Genomic DNA, 21,484 nt, shown 5'->3' on the forward strand with positions numbered 1-21,484 from the left:
GCGACTCCGTCCAACCGATATAACCGTGCCGGATCGTCCTCCATCAGCAGACTCGTCCGTTCAGGTCTTTCTCGGAGAGAATCTGGGTCGTTTTCTCTGGGATTTTGTGGGGTAGGGGGGAGGGATAATGGTTCGAATGAGGGTGATTCGAACTCCTTTTATAGTCGAATCACACATAATTCGAACCAGCCTGGTTCGAATTATGAAGGAGTGTATTAGGAGTAATTCGAACCGACCTGGTTCGAATTACATGGACTCGAATACAAAGCATAATTCGAACCACCCTGGTTCGAATTATGTGTTATTGAAGTTCGAACCATAGTGGTTCGAATTATGTATGGGAGAAGTTCGAACCATCTTGGTTCGAATTATTCAAAAATGTAGAACACTAAATCGAACCATTTTGGTTCGAATTATGAAGGAGTGTAATTCGAACCAGCTTGGTTCGAATTGTATTAAAATACACTTTGGCTCATTGCTGAAACGAAATTGGATTTGGCGCATTTTGGTTACAAGTTTCTTGCTCTGGCTCAATATGGTTTTTTGCCCTTAAAAATATGAAATATTTGTTTTTGTGTTCTAAATTATAAAATATTACACAAATATTTTAAATTTATTAAATTTTTAAAAAGATAACAATTAATAAAAACTAAGGTTAACCACAAAAAATGTCCTCAAATTATTTAAACTTTGACAAAAATACACTTTAATTTTACTATTGACAAAAATATCTTTAAACAATTTAAAAATACAACAACAATATCCATCAGTAAATATATATTTTCATAAAATATCTTTGAGATTGAATTTTGATACAATTTTTTGCAAGTATGATTATAAAAGTAAGATATTATTATACATAAAAATTGGTCACTTTTCGTTAAGTATATATATTTTTATAATTTTTTTATTAACAACCAATAATACTTTTAAAAAATCACAAAATAATATATACTTAACAAAAAATTACTAAATTTAAGCATAATAATATCTCATTTTTTTAATCATGTTTGCAAAAAATTGCATCAAAATTCAATCTCTAATATATTTTTTGAGAAATACATATTTAATGTTAGATAATCTTGCAAAAAAATTAACATTAAATATGTATTTCTCAAGAAATACATTAGAAATTGAATTTTGATACAATTATTTGCAAGCATAATTAAAAAAATGAGATATTATTATCCTTAAAATTTGGTAATTTTTCGTTGAGTATATATATATATATATATATATATATATATATATTGTAATTTTTTTGTTAACAACTAATAAAATTAAAAAATATATAAAAAATATATACTAAGAAAAAAATTACCAAATTTTATGAATAATAATATCTTATTTTTTTAATTATGTTTGTAAAAAATCAAATCAAAATTTAATCTTTAAGGTATTTTTGAAAATATATATTTACTGTTGGATATTATTGTTGTGTTTTTAAATTATTTAAATACATTTTTATTGATAGTGAAATTTAGGTGCATTTTTGTGAGCGTTTGAATAATTTGGGAAATTTTTGATGGTTTTTTAATTAATTTTTTTATTTAATATAAAAGTTCAATTCAATTAAAAACTTTTAAAAATTTTAATTAAAAAGTTTTGCTAAAACTAAAAGATGCCAAAAAGTAACTAATGCAGAAAAGAATTACAACCAAAACACAGCAAGGGTTATACTGTTATAGTATAATACATTCTCTCTCACATGCTTTCTACTTCTCATCTTTCTCTTTCTCTCTCTCCTCTCTCTCCAAAACCTTTTTGATTTGGTGGAATTTCACCTTTTACTTTTGTTCCTACCTGATTGATCCTCATTCCTCAATCTCCTCCTGTTGCTCTTTCGTTATCATCTTTAGTTTTCTCAAAACTTTCAATTTTTAGTGTTGTTTCCGATACTCATTTCCTTAAATTTTATGAGGTCAATGCGGTCCTCTTCTTCGCTGGAAATTAGGGCTTCAATTTTTGGTTTGGGCTGATTTTTTTTTTTCTTTTTGGCGCAAAAGGAATGTAGTTGGAGAGGGTGGTGTTGTAAGGAGATTTCATCTTCATTTTTTGGGGGTGATGTCGCAATTTTCCTTGTAAATTTTGCTCCTTTTGATCTTTACCCTTTTCCCGGATTCGCACCACACATTGATTTTGGGGCTGATTGGAGGCATAGAGTGGGAAATCTCTTTGGATTCGAGTGGATTAGTGAATCAAGTTTGGGACTTTAACCCCTTAATCAGGTGAATCCGTGGAACAATAAGCAGGAGTTTGGTTCTATTTGAGGTTTTGTGCAGAAAATAGGTGCTGAACTGAGCACAAATCTGAGAGTAGAAAGGTTTGTTATAGTTGGTCGGAGAGGGTGTATTGAGGGCAATTTTCACGATGGATCATGTCATTGCTGGGAAGTTCAAACTTGGGAGGAAAATTGGGAGTGGTTCTTTTGGGGAGCTTTATATAGGTATCTTTATCTTTATGTTTCCTCTTTTTGTTATTTGTGCACTGCACTTTTATTTATTGACTAACAAGTTCCTTGTTTTTCTGTGGCAGCTGTTAATGTACAAACTGGGGAGGAGGTTGCAGTCAAGCTGGTATGTTAGGTTCTCTGTAAGGATATATAATCCTTGTTATGCCCCTGGATGAGCAAAAAAATGATTAATCATTCAATTATGTTATGATATATCTGGTGATCGGTTAATGGCTAGTGTTTATGATTGCATTTGTAGTATCTCAAAGGTGTATGAAGGCTTTGATCAACTAAAATGCTTTGATTCACACTTTGGAGCTTGTTTTCTGTAGGGGTTTAGATGTAATTTTCCCATTATATAGAAGTACTTTATATCGATACTATGGGAGTTAGTTCTAGTCAGGATTCATGACTTTTGAGATATTTTATTGCTAAACAGCTAAAGAACTTAACATTAAAAAAGGGGAAATTTCAGCTGTCTTCTGTTTACAATTAATTTAGGACAATAGTTGGAGCAGTACTTATTAAGGTTGCATAGAATTGATAGGATCTGAGGTATGAAGTGGCATATGAAATGAAATGACACATTATAGCTTTATGGATGCATGCTTATTTTTTCTTCAATTTTTACATGCCATTTTGTTCATTGTACTTCGTGTTTTGATTCTTTATAGTAGTGTAATTCTTGGCGATAACTTTCTACCCCCCAAAATTTTCCAGGAATCTGTGAAGACAAAGCATCCACAGCTTCATTATGAATCAAAATTATATATGCTTCTTCAAGGAGGGAGTAAGTATATATATATGTCTATTTCTTTTCAGCATTCTCTGTGCTAAAAGACTTAGGTACTACCTAATAGAAAATTTTCACTTGAAAAATGGTTTCTGCTTTCTCGAGTTTGAAATTTTAAAATGATTGTTGTCCAGAATCTTCTGGTCTTAATGTAGTCAAAAGTATGAGATTGAAATCATGCATTTATATTAAAATTAAATAATTAGGACTTCAAGTTTATCAGAAAACAATCAAGATGTATTCCTTTGAGTAATCCAATTTGGTTCCTTATTGAAGCTGGGATTCCCCACCTAAAATGGTTTGGAGTTGAAGGAGACTACAACATTATGGCTATTGACCTTCTTGGACCAAGTTTGGAAGATTTATTCAATTATTGCAACAGGAAGTTTACACTGAAGACAGTGTTAATGCTTGCTGATCAATTAGTAAGTCTACATGTCAACTATTATAATCAAATAATGCACATCAAACACCAATTCTAATATTTTATTTGCTTCATATTATTTTTCAGCTTAATAGGGTTGAATATATGCATTCAAGGGGCTTCCTTCACCGTGACATAAAGCCAGACAATTTTCTAATGGGTCTGGGACGTAAAGCAAACCAGGTATGTTATCTTGTTGAAGATGCTCTCTTTCAAAAAAAAAAAAAAACTTATGCTTCTCTTTCTTATATCCCTTTAATCATTTTGGAGGGTTTTGGTTGATATTTTTATTGTTGTTCATATGAATGATTGCTACTTGTTGTTTTTTGTTTGGTTGTTATTCTCACCTGTGTCATGCTGGGTATCTCATGTCAGGTATACATCATTGACTATGGCCTTGCAAAAAAATACAGGGATCTCCAGACTCATAGGCACATACCATACAGGTAAACTTTGTCATCTTTATTCCAAGATATTAAGGTGGACTTTTTATTTTCTTAACTCATTTTGTAGGATGCAACACTTTCGGAGCAACCCAACTTCATCCTGCCTTATTGTTTGCACTACTTCTCGTTGGATTTAGGCATTTTTTTTAGATATTATTCCATTTTTAGTGGACCATCTACACATAAATGTAATTATAGTATTATATTCATAAAGATGATGATAATAATTTCATCACTCTAAATACCATAAATACCATACATGAGAAAAATGGTTTTGACCAATCATATATAACTTGACTTTAAGATCTCAATTGCCTTGTATCCATTTTGTCATGATGATACTGAATACTTCCAAAGATGTTTCTTTCAGTTCCATCTTCGTTATAATTCTATTTCTTTGTATGGTTAACAAGTTGCATCCTTTCTTCTGAAAATCTTTGTTCTTCTTGATTAGGGAGAACAAGAACCTCACAGGTACAGCTCGATATGCTAGTGTCAACACTCATCTCGGAATTGGTGAGTAAAGTTATGGTAGTCTTTTCCTTTTTTTGTTGATAACCAAAATCGAAAGGTAAATACTAAGTAATTACAGGTGAATATGTTCTCCTCTTAATTGTACTTAATTTTGCTGGCAGAGCAAAGCAGAAGGGATGATCTGGAATCTCTTGGTTATGTACTCATGTACTTCTTGAGAGGAAGGTTAGTCGGATGATTCTTAAAACACATCTACTTTACCTCCTACTGGATTCAGGTATCTTTATGCTAATATATATATATATATATATATATATATATATATTTGTTATACTACTTTTCAGTCTTCCTTGGCAAGGTCTGAAGGCTGGCACCAAAAAACAAAAATATGATAAAATCAGTGAGAAGAAGATATCAACTTCCATAGAGGTATTGTGACTAGCTGGATCTGTGAGGCCTCTGAAGAAATTTGATATTTCCTCTGGATCTTGAGTTTGATGCTTTGAATTTGGTTCAAAGTTTGCATAACTTGCAGTTATTCACTCTTCTGTTTTCTGTTCTTATCGGTTCCCAATTTTGCTGATCATTTTTTCGTTGCTAACTTTTGTGCTTCTATGACAGTCACTCTGCAAAAACTACCCCTCAGAGTTTGTATCGTATTTCCACTACTGCCGAGCACTGCGGTTTGAGGATAAGCCAGACTATTCGTACTTAAAGAGGCTTTTTAGAGATTTATTTATAAGAGAAGGTATGTGACCCATCATCTCTTGCACTGACATTTTTCGGAAATTAAGTGTGCTCAATTATTGCATCTTGGTCTAAATGCATGGGCATTCTTTGATCTTTATGATTTGGATATTGTTACTGCAGGCTATCAATTCGACTATGTTTTTGACTGGACCATATTGAAATATCCACAAATTGGTGGCAGCTCTAGAGGAGGGCGGGTTAGTACTATCATATCTGTGTATTTGGATTTTGTTTCGGATGGTGACTGGTTGCATACTGAGGTTGTTTCTCATAACAGCATGGCAATGTCACTGCCACCAATGCCAATGGCAAGGCTGCGATGAATGTGGGACCATCTGTTCAAAAGCCAGAAAAGATCTCAGGTCTGCACTTTTTCAGTCAAATAAGAATGAAATTTTTTGTCCTTCTAATTCTTCATAAGTCCAATCATGTGGTCAGGATTAAGGGAGTTTGAAGTATATGGTGTGACCTTTGTCAATTGAGTATCCGAAAATTATGGTTTAAAACATTTGACTATAATTATCATTTTCATTGCTTGCATCGATGCTGGTGAAGGTACCTACTTTCTCCAAAATTTCTTTTTAGTTAATATTTGGCCGTGCAATTGCTTCTTTCAGCTGGGAAAGAGGTTCGCGAGAGATTCACTGGTGGTGTTGAAGGTTTCTCCCGGAGGAACCCTAGTCCTCGCGCTGAGCACACTAAACATAGGACTTATGAAGACACAGGAGTACAAAAGGAGTTGGTAAGTGGTTTTTCTTCCAATATTTGGAGCCTATGAGTGTCATTCATTTGGAGATTTCTATTTAAGAGGAGCATTATGTTAAGCAACATCTGGGTGTTGATCTGAAGTTTACTGGCTCTATTTTTCTATTTTGTTAGTATATATGAGATTGATCAGTCTCCTGTGTTCATATTTGCTTATCTTTTCGGCGCAACTGTTAGTTTATTTTTTCTTTTTGTGTGTTACCAGCATCATGATCAAGAGAAAGGACGCAGTTCCTCTCGATATGGCAGTACTTCAAGAAAAGCCATTATCTCATCAACCCGGCCAAGTTCCTCGGGTGACCATACTGACGTTCGTACTGGCCGGCTGACCTCAGTGGCTAGCCGTCCATCTACTACACAGAGAGCTCAGCCTGTGTTTGAGAACAAACAAGCAACTTTCACACGCACCGGATCTACACGAGGTACACGTGACGATCCTCTGCGAAGCTTTGAGCTTCTCACTATCAGGAAGTAACCAAGCATATGCTGTTTAGTCTTGTCAAAAAAACATTGTCCAGATTCTAACACCTGAAGTGTTAAATCGGCTTTTATGCAAAAGAACATTCTCCAGCATTTGGGAATCATGTCCATGTATATTTTCTGAATTACCTTGAGTTCATAATCGACACATCCCTGTTATCATTTTCTGGATCAAGGTAGACTTTTTGCTGCCGCCCCAGATTGTCCTTCCAATGCTGTAACATGTTCCTAAACCTTCTCCCAAGAACTCAACAGGGGTTCTTTCCTTTTGCTCATTTTAACTATTATTAGAAAAAAATGTTAAATAGTTTATGATACACTATCATTTCTTTACAATGAGACTCAACACTTTCTGTTACTGTTGACACTTGCCCCCAATGTTGAGAGTATTTAATGACAAGCTATAATCTGCGTAAACTATCATGAGAAGATTGAAATGAAAATGAGAGAATGATGGCTCATACTGATTTACTTTGAGATACTTCACTTAAGGACAAGTTATGTGTTGCTAGTACATTAATACATTAAGAAATTATTTTGGTTACTTTTTGTTGGTCAAGTAGCACTAGTCATTAGACACTTGCAGATCATGTAACATATATCTTCTAAATTCTTTATTGTTCTTTATTAAACAATGTTTAAACGAACAATTGATTATATCATTACATATAATCCCTGATAAGCCACGTGTATATGAAAAAAAATGTTCAATTTCCACAACAATACAAGATTACCCTCAATAGCCTAAGGCATGAGTAAATTTGACAGGATTTTGCGTAACATAATATTAATTTCAAGGAGTTATGTACACACTAAATATATTATAGCTCTATATAACAGCTCAGGAAAGAATTCTAGTTCAGAACTTGGGAGTTCGGAGTATTTGAGCATCAAACAATCCAAGCAAAAAATTATGGGTTTCTAAGAGCTGCCAAACGCTTCTCAAGGTCATCGATGCCCGAGCTGCAATGACATCAAACCCCTTAGGTCAAACAAATTGGAAAAGAAAGAAACAACAAAGGAAATTGTGATTTATTCAAAAGAAAAAAAAAATCACATGATTCGTCCAGAATAACATGCTCTCCTTATCTGAAATTTAATTTAGATACCTGCTGACATTTTCTGTGTTCTTTGTTCGGACTCTCCCTTTGGGAGCTGCTGATAACTGTCAAAAGGTTACAAATTCAACGAAAGTTAACCAAAAACATTAGGAGTACATAGATTAATAACAGCTGATTCGTACCTGTGATGCAACATCCACTCCAATTTCGTCAAGGACCTGCAGAAACAGTTTAAATGAAGCAGTTTCTTTATCAAAAGCTAAATCAATCCTAAAATTATAAGTTGTTTCTTGCCCATCTAGACACGTGAATCAAAAACCGTTCCTTCTAAAATTCTTAAACAAACACACAAAGAATCACACAACAAGAAAAACTTTTTCTAGTAGTTGGGATCGGCTCAATGCAATGGTGCCTTGTCATAAACCACCAGAAGAAATCATAACTTGATCTATAAATATGGGAAATAGTTTCAAGGAAACATGAGAGCTAATAAGCTATGCCCTCTGCTTGATTTTTATCTTTTACTTTTTAAAAAAAGTGATGCGGGGCTATGAGGGAATCTTAAGCTTCCACTGATTAGTTCCCTAGTTATATCTCAACCAGATTAGGGATTACTTAAGTGTGCTATTGTGAGGCTGAAGTTTGTGTCCAACTCTGGATCTATGATTTTTAAGCACAGTTAATCCTTACGAATTGTGACACAAGATATATACATATACCTCCAAATAAATTGGCTTTTGTGGAAACAAATTGACCACGTTAAATATAACAGAGGTCCTCATTTATTTGAGAGATCAGGAAAAAAAATATCTCTTCAAACAGCAAGGGAAAAAGTCATAGAAATAAGCAATACAAGCTAATTGAAGGGTACCTGGTTTGTCAAATCTTCAGTCTCCTCTTCGGCTTCATCATTATCCAATGCATCATCTATGGTATCAGACATCATCTCAGTCTGCACACAAATCATATATCATTGAAGTAAAAACGGTGTGCAAACAAAAACAATGGTTCTCTGTTTTTCCCCACTTGGGAAGCAAACTAAGAGCAAAACATCATCTTACAGTCATATCCATCTGCGCTGATTGTCTCTGGAAGTCTTGTATAACTTTGGCTTGCTTGGCTGGTGCCATTTGCTGCAAAAGTATCTTATAACTTAGCACAGGGTTAAAAGATTAAAAAAGACCATAGAAATTTGTTTATGGACACCGCATTCACTAGTAACGTTATTACTGTTATTGCTTGTTGCTTTTCTTATGCTGCATTTTGGAATAGCCAAATTCTTAACCTTTCTTTTTGCAGAAGTTCCATTTCTTTTGTGTGTGCATGTGCAATGAGGGGAGGAAAGGAGGATCCACAATTTTCAGCCAAAAAAAATCTCATATTCATGACTATCATTGAACCTTCACTACTCATGAACCACACTGCACTCAGCCTTGTAAAAACTTGTTCTTTATTCCTTGAATAATGAATATACATCTAGCTAAGGCAAATTTATGCACACAATAACAATCTCAAAAGTTATGAGGACTTTGTCCTAAGATCATCCTTTACTCTGACTAAACCAAACAGAATGCTGATATCAATATCATGGTCCAATCCAGAAAAGAAAAAGAAAAAGGAACAAATATATGTTATATAAGGATAAGAAACACTTAAAAATATAAAATTGAAGGTGCTACCTTATTCATAGCTGCCATTGCCTTACTAGCTCCTTGCATACCAGCAGCAACAGAAGAATGGGCATGCATAGCCTGAATCAAAATCCCAACCACACCAAAGAGCATTAAACTGATAAACATCTCTACCTGCATAAACAACCATCCGAAAAAGAAACAAAGACATCAACAATCTACCTGTGTGTGAGTTGCTATGCCTCTCATCTGAGCTCGACTACCTTGAAGGTTAGCAATCTGCTGCCTAAGCCTTACCAACTGTCGAGCAAGAACTTTAGTTGCAGCCTGAATATTGCACAGGAAAAGAAGAATATATTAGCATGTTTGGCACAACAGATTATCTAGAGAGAAATAACAGTTTTTAATACTTTCAAAACTTTTGACAGGTGGTCTTTTAATATATAAGATGTTTCGAACCGAAAGTAAGCCAATTCGAACACATTCAGATCAACGTGACAGCTTCTCAAGTAATTATGCATAAGAAACCTATGAGAAAACGTGGATCATACCTCGTTTCCCGTCTTAGCAGTTCTCTTTATCTCAGCAAGAAGCTTCTTTTCCTAAAAACAGTAAGAAAGAAAAACATTAGAGATAATCCCAAAGTTCAGCAAGAAAATAATCAGTGATCAATGAATAACTGCTTCACATACTTCCAATTGTAATGCTCCAATTTCCCTCTCTATACCTGAAAAACATCACCAAAAATCAATCAATAAATAAATTCTAGGTAGCAGTGATATCACACCTCTCTGAATCAAATTCACACGAAATTCGAAGAGATATTTATATTTAGCATAATTGAGCAGATTTTTTTGTTCTATAGCATAAAAACTAGTTAGTTAATTAATTAATTAATTAATATACACACATATGTACCTCTGGTAGCAGTTGTCATTTCGCGTTTACTCTCGCGAAGAGCCTCTGCAAAAAAAGAAAAATACAATGAATGAAAGATGAAAATTGAGTGATAAGAAAAAAGATGAGGAGGGTAAAATCAGGTAGCTCAGAACCTTTAGCAGTGGGTTTCTTGGAGAAGATGTTCATGGCGAAAGGGTAAGGATGTAAATTACCAAAGAAAACCGTAATGAATTCCACGTAGGTCAAAGGAAATTGCAGAAGAGAAGGATCGAGGTAACTGCTGAGTTGATCGAACCTTAGATCGCTGTTTCTTTATATACTTTTCACGTCTACGGTACGGTCTCAGTTTCGCTCCTTTTTATTTATTTATTTATTTTTTTACATCAACAGAAACCGCGTTGGCGCGTTTACTAGCAGAGCATAAACAGCCTCTTTAGTTAATTTTAATTTATAATGAATTAAAATTTTAATAATAATATATTTCAATAATTATATTTTTTAACCCTAACATTAATATATTTTTAGCTACATTCTAAAATTAAAAAATATTTTTTATATATTTTTTTAAATAATTGTGTTTAAGTTGTGACAGTGTAAGTCTGCAAGATACCTAACCAATTCTTTTTTTTTTAAATATTTTTGACATGTATGACTTCGTTTAGTTTAAACAGTTTTTCTTGTGGCCCTTTTTTAATCGGACATGTTTCAAATTCGGAGTGGATTTTTTTGATAGAGAAAAAACTGAATAGTATTTTATTGTTCTCTTTTTTATATTTATTTTTCGTTCTATTTATAAAATTAATGGTAAAAGATTATATTTTATTTTTTCAAATATTGAAAAAATTGAGAGGATTTATTTTCTTTTAAACTTTACATTTTAAATGGTAGAGACAGAGAGAAAAAAAAGAAAAAGAATAAACTATTAAAATAAAAACTAATTTGTAGCAAGGTCCGAGACTAGTGAAAGTTTTGTAAGCCTCATAAAATCGTATTTCTGGGTTTGAGTCTCCATGAAAATAACAGAGGGGAACCCTTAAGTAGATTATCTTTGAGTGTCTGTGAGTGTCTAAGTTGTATGACCAAAAAAAAAAAGTTTGCACCATTGATAAAAATCCATGATGTACGGACGGATATGAGACAACCAAACATACGAATCTAAAATTTTTATAAAATAAAGCGATAAATATATAAAATATAAAATAGTTGTTAGATAAATTATAATTATAGTTTGTTATTTTATTAATATTAAAATATAAATTAATTTTTTTAGTTATTTTTAATAATTTTTAATTACTAAAGTATTAAAAATATTTTTTATTATAATAATTAATAATATATACTATTTTTAAATTCATTTTAAGAATACATATTAAGAATAAGACTAGAGGTATGTTCAAATATGTCTCGAAATTTTTTTTTATTTTTTATTAAGATACGATTAAACACATAAGACACACGTATCGAATGAGTATCGTGTCCGAAATATGTCTAACACGCAGACACAACAAATCAGAAAAATGTTCGCGCTTCATAGATAAATATAATCTTTTATTAATGATATAATATGATAAAAATAACAAAAAGTATTATATTTCTTTATAAGTAGTAAACTATTTTTATATCTAATAAATAATTTTACATTTAATCTGAATTTTTGTTACAATATTTAAATAACTATTTAAAAATATATAAAAAAAAAGAGCAAAATTTAATCCGTAAACTTTTTATTTTTTAAAAAATTTGGTCATTCATAATAATTTTTTATTCTTATTTTTTTAAAAATATTTGTCAAAAATTGTATTAAAATTTTATTTTTAATTTTTTTAAAAATATATATTTAATATTTAGTTATTTTTTGTCACATTTTTATTTTTGTGAGAGTTTATTTGTTGTTTATATTTTTTCAAATTGTTTTTATTAACAACATAAACTTTTAAATACTATTTTGATAGTTTAGCTGCTTCAAAAAAAAAAAAAAAACAAATAAAAAGGAGCTTGCAGTTGTAGGTTGGTACAGGATGTAGAGAAAGAGAGTTAGTTTGACCAGGTTAGATGAGATGAAAATGACATTTTATATATTTAATTATTTATAGGATAAAGAAAAGGCAAAATCATGAACCCAAAAAAAAAGGGTAAATTAAGTAGGTATATTTTAAAAAATATTATACACGGAAATATTATGAGTATTGTAAAAAATGTGTTTGTTTAGTAATTTAAATAGTTGTTAATTGTTTTTTCATATTTCTGACGTTAAATTATTAAATATGTTTATTCATTATATATATTTTTGGAAATAAATTTTTTACTTTTAAAATACTCCCAATATCAATAAAAGGAAAATCTCTTTAATAAAAAAAAAGGATATAATAATAATTTATATGTTAATCCTTATACTTTTAACATGAAAATACCAAATTCCTATTTTTTGGGATGAGAATTAAAAACTTTAAATTTTTTACAATAAATTTTTTTGGAATAAGTTATTTTTAAGAATATATTTTAAAATTTCAAGCAAATGTGAAAATAATATATTTTTATGAATAATTTTCGAAAAAGTAATTAAAATCGATTGAACCAAACACATCCTAACAGATACTACTCAAAGTTGATTAATTAAATAGAGTTAAACGTAATTAGAACACACATTAGTATTTTCCCTAATTAAAAAAAAAAAACTGATTAGAAATTTAGAATTTAGATTATCTGCTACCAATTAATCATAGGAAACTTATCTAAGGACAAATGTTGATCTCAGATGATAAGTAATTGGTTGAATTATTATAAAAAGAAACGAATTTTGGAACCATGTACTGTCCAATGTGCAGTATCCACAAAGCTTGAAATGGAATAACCTAAAAGCTCAAGGCAACAATGTTATATGTATCAGAATTGAATAAGTTGGACGATAATTGTTTGTAGAAACTGACACGTTAATGTACAATTCTGACCCTTGTCTCATTGGGATGGAAATCAGAGTCAATTCCCTCTTACAAAGTTACCAACCTCCTGCCCCTGCAGCACTATTTCCCCTTTCTTACTTAACAATATTACATGTTAAAATGTTAATTATTTTTCAGGTGACTTTTTTAATTTTTATTGATATGTATTTAGTTAATTAGATTTGAGTAATTTGTTTGGTGTTTTGTTCACGGCATCTGAGGCAGCTAGTTTTGGAATCTGTTAGTGATACTTATTGTGTTCTCTTCTCTTCCCTTAAATTGCAACTGCCTTCTGGTTCTGTTATGAATATTTGAAACTGTACTAGCATGCTAATTACTATTCTGTCCTAGTTTACTTTTTACTTTTCTTGTTGTACCTACCTAACGATTCTGTTTCGTACGTTGGTATTGTTTGATTGATGGTTTAGGAGGATATAAAATCATAAATGAATGAATATAATCATGTTAGCATCACATAATGATGATGAGAGAATAAGGACAAAAGAGAGGAGAGAGTAGTAGGTAATAGGGAGTAGGTGGGGCTATGTATTTTCATGCGGGAACCCTAATAAAAAAGCCTAAGACTGAGGAAACGGATTTATACAGTAACAGTATCTCTATCCCACAGTACACTTGTTATGATAGGCAATGGCATCATTTGTTAATACTCCATGGCTCACAGTCACAATACAAAGATGTAATTAAGTTAAAAAGAAAGTAATGGAAGGGTTTTCCCCTAGGCACCACCCAACCACTAGCCGTATAGTTTTGTCTGCTTCACACTACACTACTTTTCTTTTTCTTCTGCATGCTGCTCGTTGCTCTTTTTCACCCTTGTAGCGCAACATTCTCTGCTCCTTCCCCTCCTCTCTCTTCTCAACATACTCCCTATTTATTACCCTTTCAAATCACAACATCACATCACATTTTTCTCTTCTTCTTCTTCTTCATCTCCATTCCAAATTCCCAAAATGCCCTCTTCTTTCCAACTCTTCTTAACATTCTTCTTCTCCATCCTTCTCCTCTCTCACCAACAGCCTCCATTGAACCCACATGAGCAAGAATCTCTCTACAAAGTCCTTCACTCCATCAACCCCACCATTCCATGGCGCACTCTCTTCCCTTCTCACGACTTCTGCATTTCCCCACCACACGGCATTCTCTGCGACTACGACGACTCCCAAAACGACACCGTTTCGTTTTCACACCTCCTTCAGCTCAGCTTCGGCTACGTCTCCGATGAATCTTCAAACCCACCTTGTTCCGATAACGCCACCCTCAACTCTCTTCTCTTCACTTCATTTCCATTCCTTCAAAAACTCTTCTTTTACAACTGCTTCAACGCTTCATCACTCGTTATTTCCACTCCACAAACGCTTCCTTTCTCTTTCGCTTTCTCTTCAACTCTTCAAGAACTCGTTTTCATCGATAACCCTTCTCTTGTTATGCCTATCGCCGATATTCTTCTCCAAAACTTCACCAGCCTCAGAAGGCTTGTTCTGGTTAACAATGGCTTCCACGGTGAACTTCCAGAAACCGTTGGCTCTTTTGTTAACTTGGAAGAGGTTACTTTATCGGGTAACAACCTAAGCGGCGAGGTTCCAACAAGCTTGGGAACGCTGGAGAAGCTCAAGGTTCTTGATCTCAGCCACAACGACTTCCATGGTTGCGTACCCGAGAGTTTCGGTGATGGAAAATTCATGGAGATGGTGAAACTTGACCTGAGCCATAATGGATTTGGTTGTAGGGTCCCAGAGAGTCTTGGGCACTTGCAAAGTTTGGAGCTTTTGGACCTAAGCTTCAACAAATTCGGAAACTTTGGGGTCCCTTTGTTTTTGGGAAAGGTTCCAACTTTGAAGGAGGTGTACCTGAGTGGGAATAATCTTGGAGGGGTGATTCCGGAAATATGGGAAAATCTTGGGGGTATTAGAGGAATTGGGTTTTCTATGATGGGCCTTGTTGGGGAGATACCTGCATCAATGGGGGTTTATCTGAAGAATCTGACATACCTAGGGCTTGATAACAACATGCTTGTGGGGCCCGTACCTGAGGAGTTTGGGCTTTTGGATTGTGCAGATGAGATCAACTTGGAGAACAACAACTTGAGTGGTAAGGTTCCAGCTTCAATTAGAGTTGTTGGGGAGAAGCTTAAGCTGAAAGGGAACACACAACTTTGTGTTGATGATAGGTTGATGAGATGTGATAATGGTGAAAGGTGTGGCTTGTTGAGTCAAATGAAGCTATGCAACAAAGCTGATAATGATATTCTTGATGCTGCTGCTTTCCTTTTGAGTAGTGCTTGTGGGGTTTCTTCTTTTGATCCTCTTGTCTTGTTCTTTTCTCTATTGGGGTTTGTTTTTTGTTTGTATTTGTAGGAATGTGACACTTCATCATCATGGTTATACATACTGAGAATAGGCCTAACTTGTAACTTCAAAGTCTCTAACAACATTGGAGCAGCAAATTTCTTTTTGGACGTTAAAAATCAGAAAGCAAAAGTTGCATGTTTTTTAGTAGTCAAGGAGAAAGAAGAAGAGGAAAAGCATGCATTTACATTATTAGTAGTTGTAATTAGCACATTAATCAGTATCATTAACTTATATTACAATTTTGAAGATAGAGTTCTGAGTTCTAACTTCAATTCTCAATTTACAGAACACTCTATAGTAGCTAAAGCCTTTGTAGTAGAAAGAATTGTTACACTAATTTGTCCAGAGGATTTTGTCAGATCCCCTTTGAGTTTGATGTCCATCTTGGTCTTGGTCTTGTTCTGACTCTGATTGATCTTCTTCAAAATGTCTATGTTTCTTTCTAGCTTTGTGGCCTGATCTAGAAGAGATTTCTTTGTTCAAAATTCTTTGTGCTCTTGATGATCTTGACTTGGTTGAGGTAGAACCAGCGTTGGAAGAAGCATCTTTAACTTTAGTGGAGCTAGTCCTTTTAAGTTTAGGAACATCTGGTAATAGGTTGTTCCTAGGTGGCTGCAAATTTAAGTCACTACTACAACCTTGGATTTGTTGTTGGATAGAGTCCATGTCATTTGATGGTTGCTCTGAGGAGCATTTGGAATTGGTGGATTCATTATTATTGCATGATGATGATTCCTTTGATTTGGATGACCTAGTTTTGGGATTCTTTGGCCTGTCTGATTTTTCCTTTGCATGAGATTCTCTCATGTTTCCCATTGATTGCCTCCTTGAACCTCTTTTTATTGAATCTGTCTCAAACGCAATTCTTTTTATATTATCATCAACATTTATTCATGTTTGATTAGTTTAAGCTTTTTTTATTCAAGTAAAAAGTGCGTGGCAAAAAATATTATATGCAAGCGAAATTAATATGTTAATTCATATTTAATTTATTATTAAATAATGCGTGAATTAAAAAAAGCGAAGGTGAATAGTAAAAGATACCGTCGGAGAGGCATTGGGATGAATTGTCATCTCCTTGGCTATGAATGTCTCCATGAAGACTTAGAGGTGCTGATGCTGAAAGTCCATGAACAGATTTAAACTCGTTCATCTGAAACAAACCCAAATGAATTTCCACATGCCTTTCTCAAATCATGAAAAACACACACACACACACATAAATATTAACTCAAATTACAAAAATCAGTACTATATCGTACTAATACTAAATATGTTTAACACTTTAAAAAAAATTGTGCATTTAATATCTAGAAGAGATACGTGTTAAGTTTATTAATTGAAATTCATTTTATAAAAGATATATATAAAATTTATGTTTTTAATATATTTATTAAAATAAATATTTAAAATTTTTTACGAATAATAATTTTAACATGTATATATAAAATTTTTGTTTTTATTTATTTATTTATTAAATTATTAAGCATGTTATTAGTCATATCATATGTTAGTATTAAGTCTACTTAAGATACAGCCAAATTAAGCATTAAGTAATTGAATAATCTTAAAACAAAGCTTTGTTTTATTTCCTACTAACAAACGATTTTTTTTTAAAAAGTTGGATTATTTAGAGTGAATTTATAAAAAATGACCTATATTATGTTTTATACGATGTTGTGTGCCTTTGTAAAATGTCAATGACGTTTTGTCTTTTCATAATTTTAAAAAGGAAACGTATAAGTAAACAATAAAAATATTAAATAACGTGAACAATAGATATATAGGATGTTTAATATATTAAGTGTGCAGATGATTATCTTAATATTAAGATTTAAGTAAGTAATTTAGGGTGTATGTGTTTTTATTTTATTGAGCTAATTTTAGAACACATTGTTCATAATAGTCATTGTCTACCTAACAAAATCTTTTTAAATAATATTTTTTTATAAAATATCAATAACGTTTTATTTTTTTATATTTAAAAAATATTTTTATTACAAAAAGATAAATGGTATTTTATCTTTTATAATTAAAAAAATATTTTTATTATAAAATAATAATGATATTTTGTGCTGCTATCACAACATTATAAAATATTAAAATAATTAAATATTATTGTATTTCACGTTAAAATTAATAATATATAAACAAATTAATCCTAAAATTTGTTATGGATTAAAGTTCTATTTAAAAAATTGTTGTTCACTAATAAATTATAATATATCTAAGATAAAATTTTAACTGAACGAATGAATTAACTATTCAATTAACCAAAGTGAGTTTTTTTTTTTTTTTTTGGTTGACTAAAGGGAGTCTTTTAAAAGAAAGGTTTGAATATGATTTACAAAGAAAATAGGGAAGTACCCAGCTAGGATTATTTTCAGCCGAAGGACCCTGCCACCCGATGTGGGCCACATGCTTCACATCTGTGGGATGACCAATCTCAATTTCTTGTTCTTTATCACTTTCTGCAAATTAAACCTCATCATCAATAACTTATATACTTTAAATTATGAAAAATTCAAAAGGCAATTAGAAATATAATAATCAATTTACATGAAGGGCTTAACTTACCAAATATCTGAGAAATGAATCTAATCCCTCTTAGAATGCCCTTCACCTTGCAATTGTTGGACATGTTCAACAAAATCTTAAGCTTTGGAAATTAATTCTAATTTACACAAGTTGGTTGTAAATAATATGTACTTAGTGAAATGGAAGATAAGAATGCAACACTGAATGAGACCCACAAAGACACAATCATGAATTTCAACTAACGTTTTTTTTTTTTTTTGCCCTTCCTTCTTAGTACTTGCAAGTTTCAAGTTATTGTTGTCCTATGATTCTCCTGACATTTGAAGAAATAGAAGAATTGTTTAAAATAATATTTAAGGCGCACACACACACTCTCTCTCTCTCTCTCTTAAACGAATAATGTCTATTAGGATAATGAGAAAAGGGTTCAAGTCCTAGTATCTTGGACACCAATTTTTCTGTTTAAAAAGCATACCCAATTTTAGTTTCATGAAATGTAGGGTAGTGGTTTGTTTGTTGATTCTATCCTTCAATTGAAACCTGAAGCTGGCCGAAATTTTAGGTGTGAAAATGAGAGTGACTGAATTTAGGAAGGTCCTAATAATAATAATCCTAATATGTTTTGTCTATAGAATGAAATTAATTAATTAATTAATTAATAGATTTTTTTTTTTTAGTTTACACCAGGGTATCCATCAGGCAGGAAGTTCAATGACTAATCTCTCGGGTATTACAGAGGTAAAGTGAGTGATCCTCCCAATCAAGCAAGTTTTATTGAGTATCGAATCTAAAAAGAATAATTAAGGGATACAGACCATCATCCATCTGTACTAATTTGGGTTGATAATTAATGGATTATTAGTGAGTGAGTATCAATGAATTTTTAAGAAGGGAAAAAAATCACAAGTTTCCACTTTTGTAAAAAATAATGAAAAATCGTATACTAAGTTTATTATTAAGATTATTCAAGATTTTTTTTTGGAAAGATAATTCAAGAACGTTAATGGAATCATTACCATTAATGTCGATGATAGATACTTCCTAAAAAAACCAAGCTTCGGTTATAGTAAGTAAAATAATAATGTATAAAATAATTTTATTTTTGTATTTAATACTTTTTTTATTCAATAAAAAAGTATTTAATAAAAAAAATTTGAACTTCTTTATTTAAAAAAAAAATCTTTTTTAAATACTAGAAAGATCATCGGATGATGTTGTTTTATTAAAAAAATATAGAAATATAATTATAATCACCATATAAGTAACATAAGAGTAAATTTTATTCAACAATAGGCACGATTTCAGTCACAAAAAAAAAAAAGGCACGATTTTTATAAGAATAAAATTCTACATCTAAGTTATAATTTAATCAAATTTAATTAAGTATTTTAAATTTATGTTCGCATATTTTTTTGATGGTGTGTCTTTTTTTTCTTCTTTTTCTTTTTTGTTATCTTTTTCTTTTGTTATTGTCATCACTAACAAGACTAATATTTTGCTAACATCTTTATTGATTCTGATTTTTTCTGGTGACATCATTAAATAATTTTGATTCATTTCTTAATTCATTTGAGATCCATTTGGATCTAGAAATGAATTCAATATGTTTTTGTTGATGATTGAATTTTTTTTACCACTTGTTTAAATTTGAACTAATTTCGGTTCATTTGTAAATTAGTTGAGGTTTACTTGATGCTACTAATAAGTATTGACCAAATTTTTTATTTTTTAAATAATTTTGGTTTATTTATTAGTTTAATTGAGGTTCATTTAATTTAGATCCAGAAATAAATTCGATGTGTTTTGGTTGATGATGGAGTCTTTTTAACTAGTTCAAATCTGAACTAATTTCGATTCTTTTGTGTGTTAATTGATGAGGTTCGCTTGATGCTGCTGATAATTATTGACCAAATTTTTTATTCCTTAAGTAATTTCGATTCATTTCTTAGTTTAATTGAGATTCATTTGGATTTAGAAATGAATTTAATGTGTTTTTGTTGATGATTGAGTCTTTTTGACTGCTTGTTCAAATTTGAACTAATTTCGGTTAATTTGTGGGGTTAATAGTCAAATTAGTCATTGAAAGATAAGGCATTCTTCAAATTCATCCTTGAAAGATGTTTTTAATCAAACTAGTCATTCAAAAATTATGAAATAATCATATATATTCTTCAGTTACTCCACTCACAATTTTCGTCAACCATTGATGATGTGAAATGTTAACTGATAGCATACATGACACATAATAATTAATATGTTCAATTAGACAATGACTAAAGATGTTTACCAAAATCTATCAATTCAGCCACTAAATCATATTAGGAATATAATTTTTGTAATTAGAAAAAATGACTAAATTAATAATTTTTTATAAACATATTTCGTCAATATCTAATACATAAAAAGTATTATATATGTATCAATTAACATTTTACAATATCAATCTTTGAAAAAAATTGTTAATGGAGTGACTGGAAGACAAATATGATTAATTCATAATCTTTAAAAGACTAATTTGATTGAAAAAAATTTCAGGGATGAATTTGAAGAATGTCTTATTTTTCAGAGATTAATTTTATTATTAACCCTTAATTTGTGTGTTAATGGTTAACTTTATGCTGCTGATAAGTATTGACCAAATTTTTTAGCAAAGAAAAATTAAATTATTCATTATCACTTTATTTAATTGCATTAGATTCCATTTCATTCCATTCTTAAAAATTATCCCGATCTTTGGGATAAATTGTTCAGCGACAACACACCTAAACTGCAAACCGAAATATTATTATAATAATGCCATTGTGTAATAACAAATGAATCGAAAATTGTGCATTCTATAAAATCAAAAACTCCTGTAATTTCGGTGCATTTTAAAGTTAATTGTGTCGCAATCACTATGTAATTTCGGTGCATTTGATCTCGTTGTCCTATACAATTCAAAATTCTTTTTCCTCCTCCTCCTCCTCATTTCCGCTTCGTCTTCTTTTTTTTCATATTCTAGTTTTTATTTTATTTTCTCAAAATTCACTTATTTACTCTTTGGAGAGGAATAAAATCAACAAAAAGAAAAATATCAAATAAAAAAGAAGAATAAATGACTGCAATAACATAAAAAAGAGGAGGAGAAAAAGAAACAAAAATAAAACACAGCAACAACATCACTAATAAAAAAAAAGGAGGCGCATGAAAAATAAATACAAAGTGAAGTAGAACTTTATTTGCGTTAGTAAAGTGCATGTATACACACTATATATCATAAAAATAGTGTTAAATTTAAATCAACTTAATTAAATTTAATTAAAAAAAATACTTAAATACATAACAATTCTCTTTCTATAAATAGACCTGCCAAATATAATTAATTAAAGCTATTTGTAATTAATTCATGATTTTGGGCGTTCAAAAGTAGAATAATGGCATGATAAAAGCTTGAAGGTCTATTATGTAGTATATATATCAATA

At 31.2% G+C, this 21,484-nt stretch overlaps 4 protein-coding genes across 5 annotated transcripts; 2 read left to right on the forward strand and 2 right to left on the reverse strand.

Moving 5' to 3' along the window:
• The first annotated feature begins 1,637 nt into the window (after window positions 1–1,637).
• On the forward strand, window positions 1,638–6,942 carry LOC107646197 (casein kinase 1-like protein 9). Of its 2 annotated transcripts, none has more exons than XM_016350402.3 (14): window positions 1,638–2,446; window positions 2,536–2,576; window positions 3,173–3,242; window positions 3,522–3,670; window positions 3,757–3,852; window positions 4,045–4,115; window positions 4,570–4,631; window positions 4,751–4,814; window positions 4,934–5,018; window positions 5,211–5,337; window positions 5,460–5,536; window positions 5,617–5,701; window positions 5,957–6,081; window positions 6,310–6,942. In XM_016350402.3, exons 1-14 carry the CDS (start codon window positions 2,371–2,373, stop codon window positions 6,577–6,579), a joined length of 1,398 nt encoding a protein of 465 aa, XP_016205888.1. In that variant the 5' UTR covers window positions 1,638–2,370; the 3' UTR covers window positions 6,580–6,942. The 2 variants fall into 2 exon arrangements, with proteins under 2 accessions (XP_016205888.1, XP_088345836.1); XM_088489710.1 differs by having other exon boundaries at window positions 1,796–2,446; window positions 3,173–3,298; window positions 3,401–3,670.
• Window positions 6,943–7,183: 241 nt separating this feature from the next.
• On the reverse strand, window positions 7,184–10,514 carry LOC107646198 (vacuolar protein sorting-associated protein 2 homolog 3). Its single transcript, XM_016350403.3, has 11 exons — window positions 10,329–10,514; window positions 10,195–10,239; window positions 9,969–10,003; window positions 9,828–9,878; window positions 9,499–9,603; window positions 9,325–9,396; window positions 8,707–8,778; window positions 8,517–8,597; window positions 7,828–7,863; window positions 7,694–7,749; window positions 7,184–7,547 (listed from the first exon to the last, which is right to left on the reverse strand). The coding sequence occupies exons 1-11, from the start codon at window positions 10,360–10,362 to the stop codon at window positions 7,496–7,498; spliced, it is 639 nt and encodes a 212-aa protein (XP_016205889.1). The 5' UTR covers window positions 10,363–10,514; the 3' UTR covers window positions 7,184–7,495.
• A 3,572-nt stretch (window positions 10,515–14,086) lies between these two features.
• On the forward strand, window positions 14,087–15,516 carry RIC7 (ROP-interactive CRIB motif-containing protein 7). The gene has a single exon (XM_016352103.3). The coding sequence runs from the start codon at window positions 14,087–14,089 to the stop codon at window positions 15,488–15,490; it is 1,404 nt and encodes a 467-aa protein (XP_016207589.1). The 3' UTR covers window positions 15,491–15,516.
• Window positions 15,517–15,817: 301 nt separating this feature from the next.
• Window positions 15,818–18,296, reverse strand: LOC110263241 (uncharacterized). Its single transcript, XM_021104269.2, has 4 exons — window positions 18,062–18,296; window positions 17,852–17,955; window positions 16,529–16,637; window positions 15,818–16,332 (listed from the first exon to the last, which is right to left on the reverse strand). Exons 1-4 carry the CDS (start codon window positions 18,123–18,125, stop codon window positions 15,818–15,820), a joined length of 792 nt encoding a protein of 263 aa, XP_020959928.1. The 5' UTR covers window positions 18,126–18,296.
• Window positions 18,297–21,484: the final 3,188 nt, after the last annotated feature.

Source organism: Arachis ipaensis, chromosome B6 (assembly GCF_059453495.1).
Source record: "Arachis ipaensis isolate K30076 ecotype BB chromosome B6, ASM5945349v1, whole genome shotgun sequence".
NCBI lineage: Eukaryota > Viridiplantae > Streptophyta > Magnoliopsida > Fabales > Fabaceae > Arachis > Arachis ipaensis.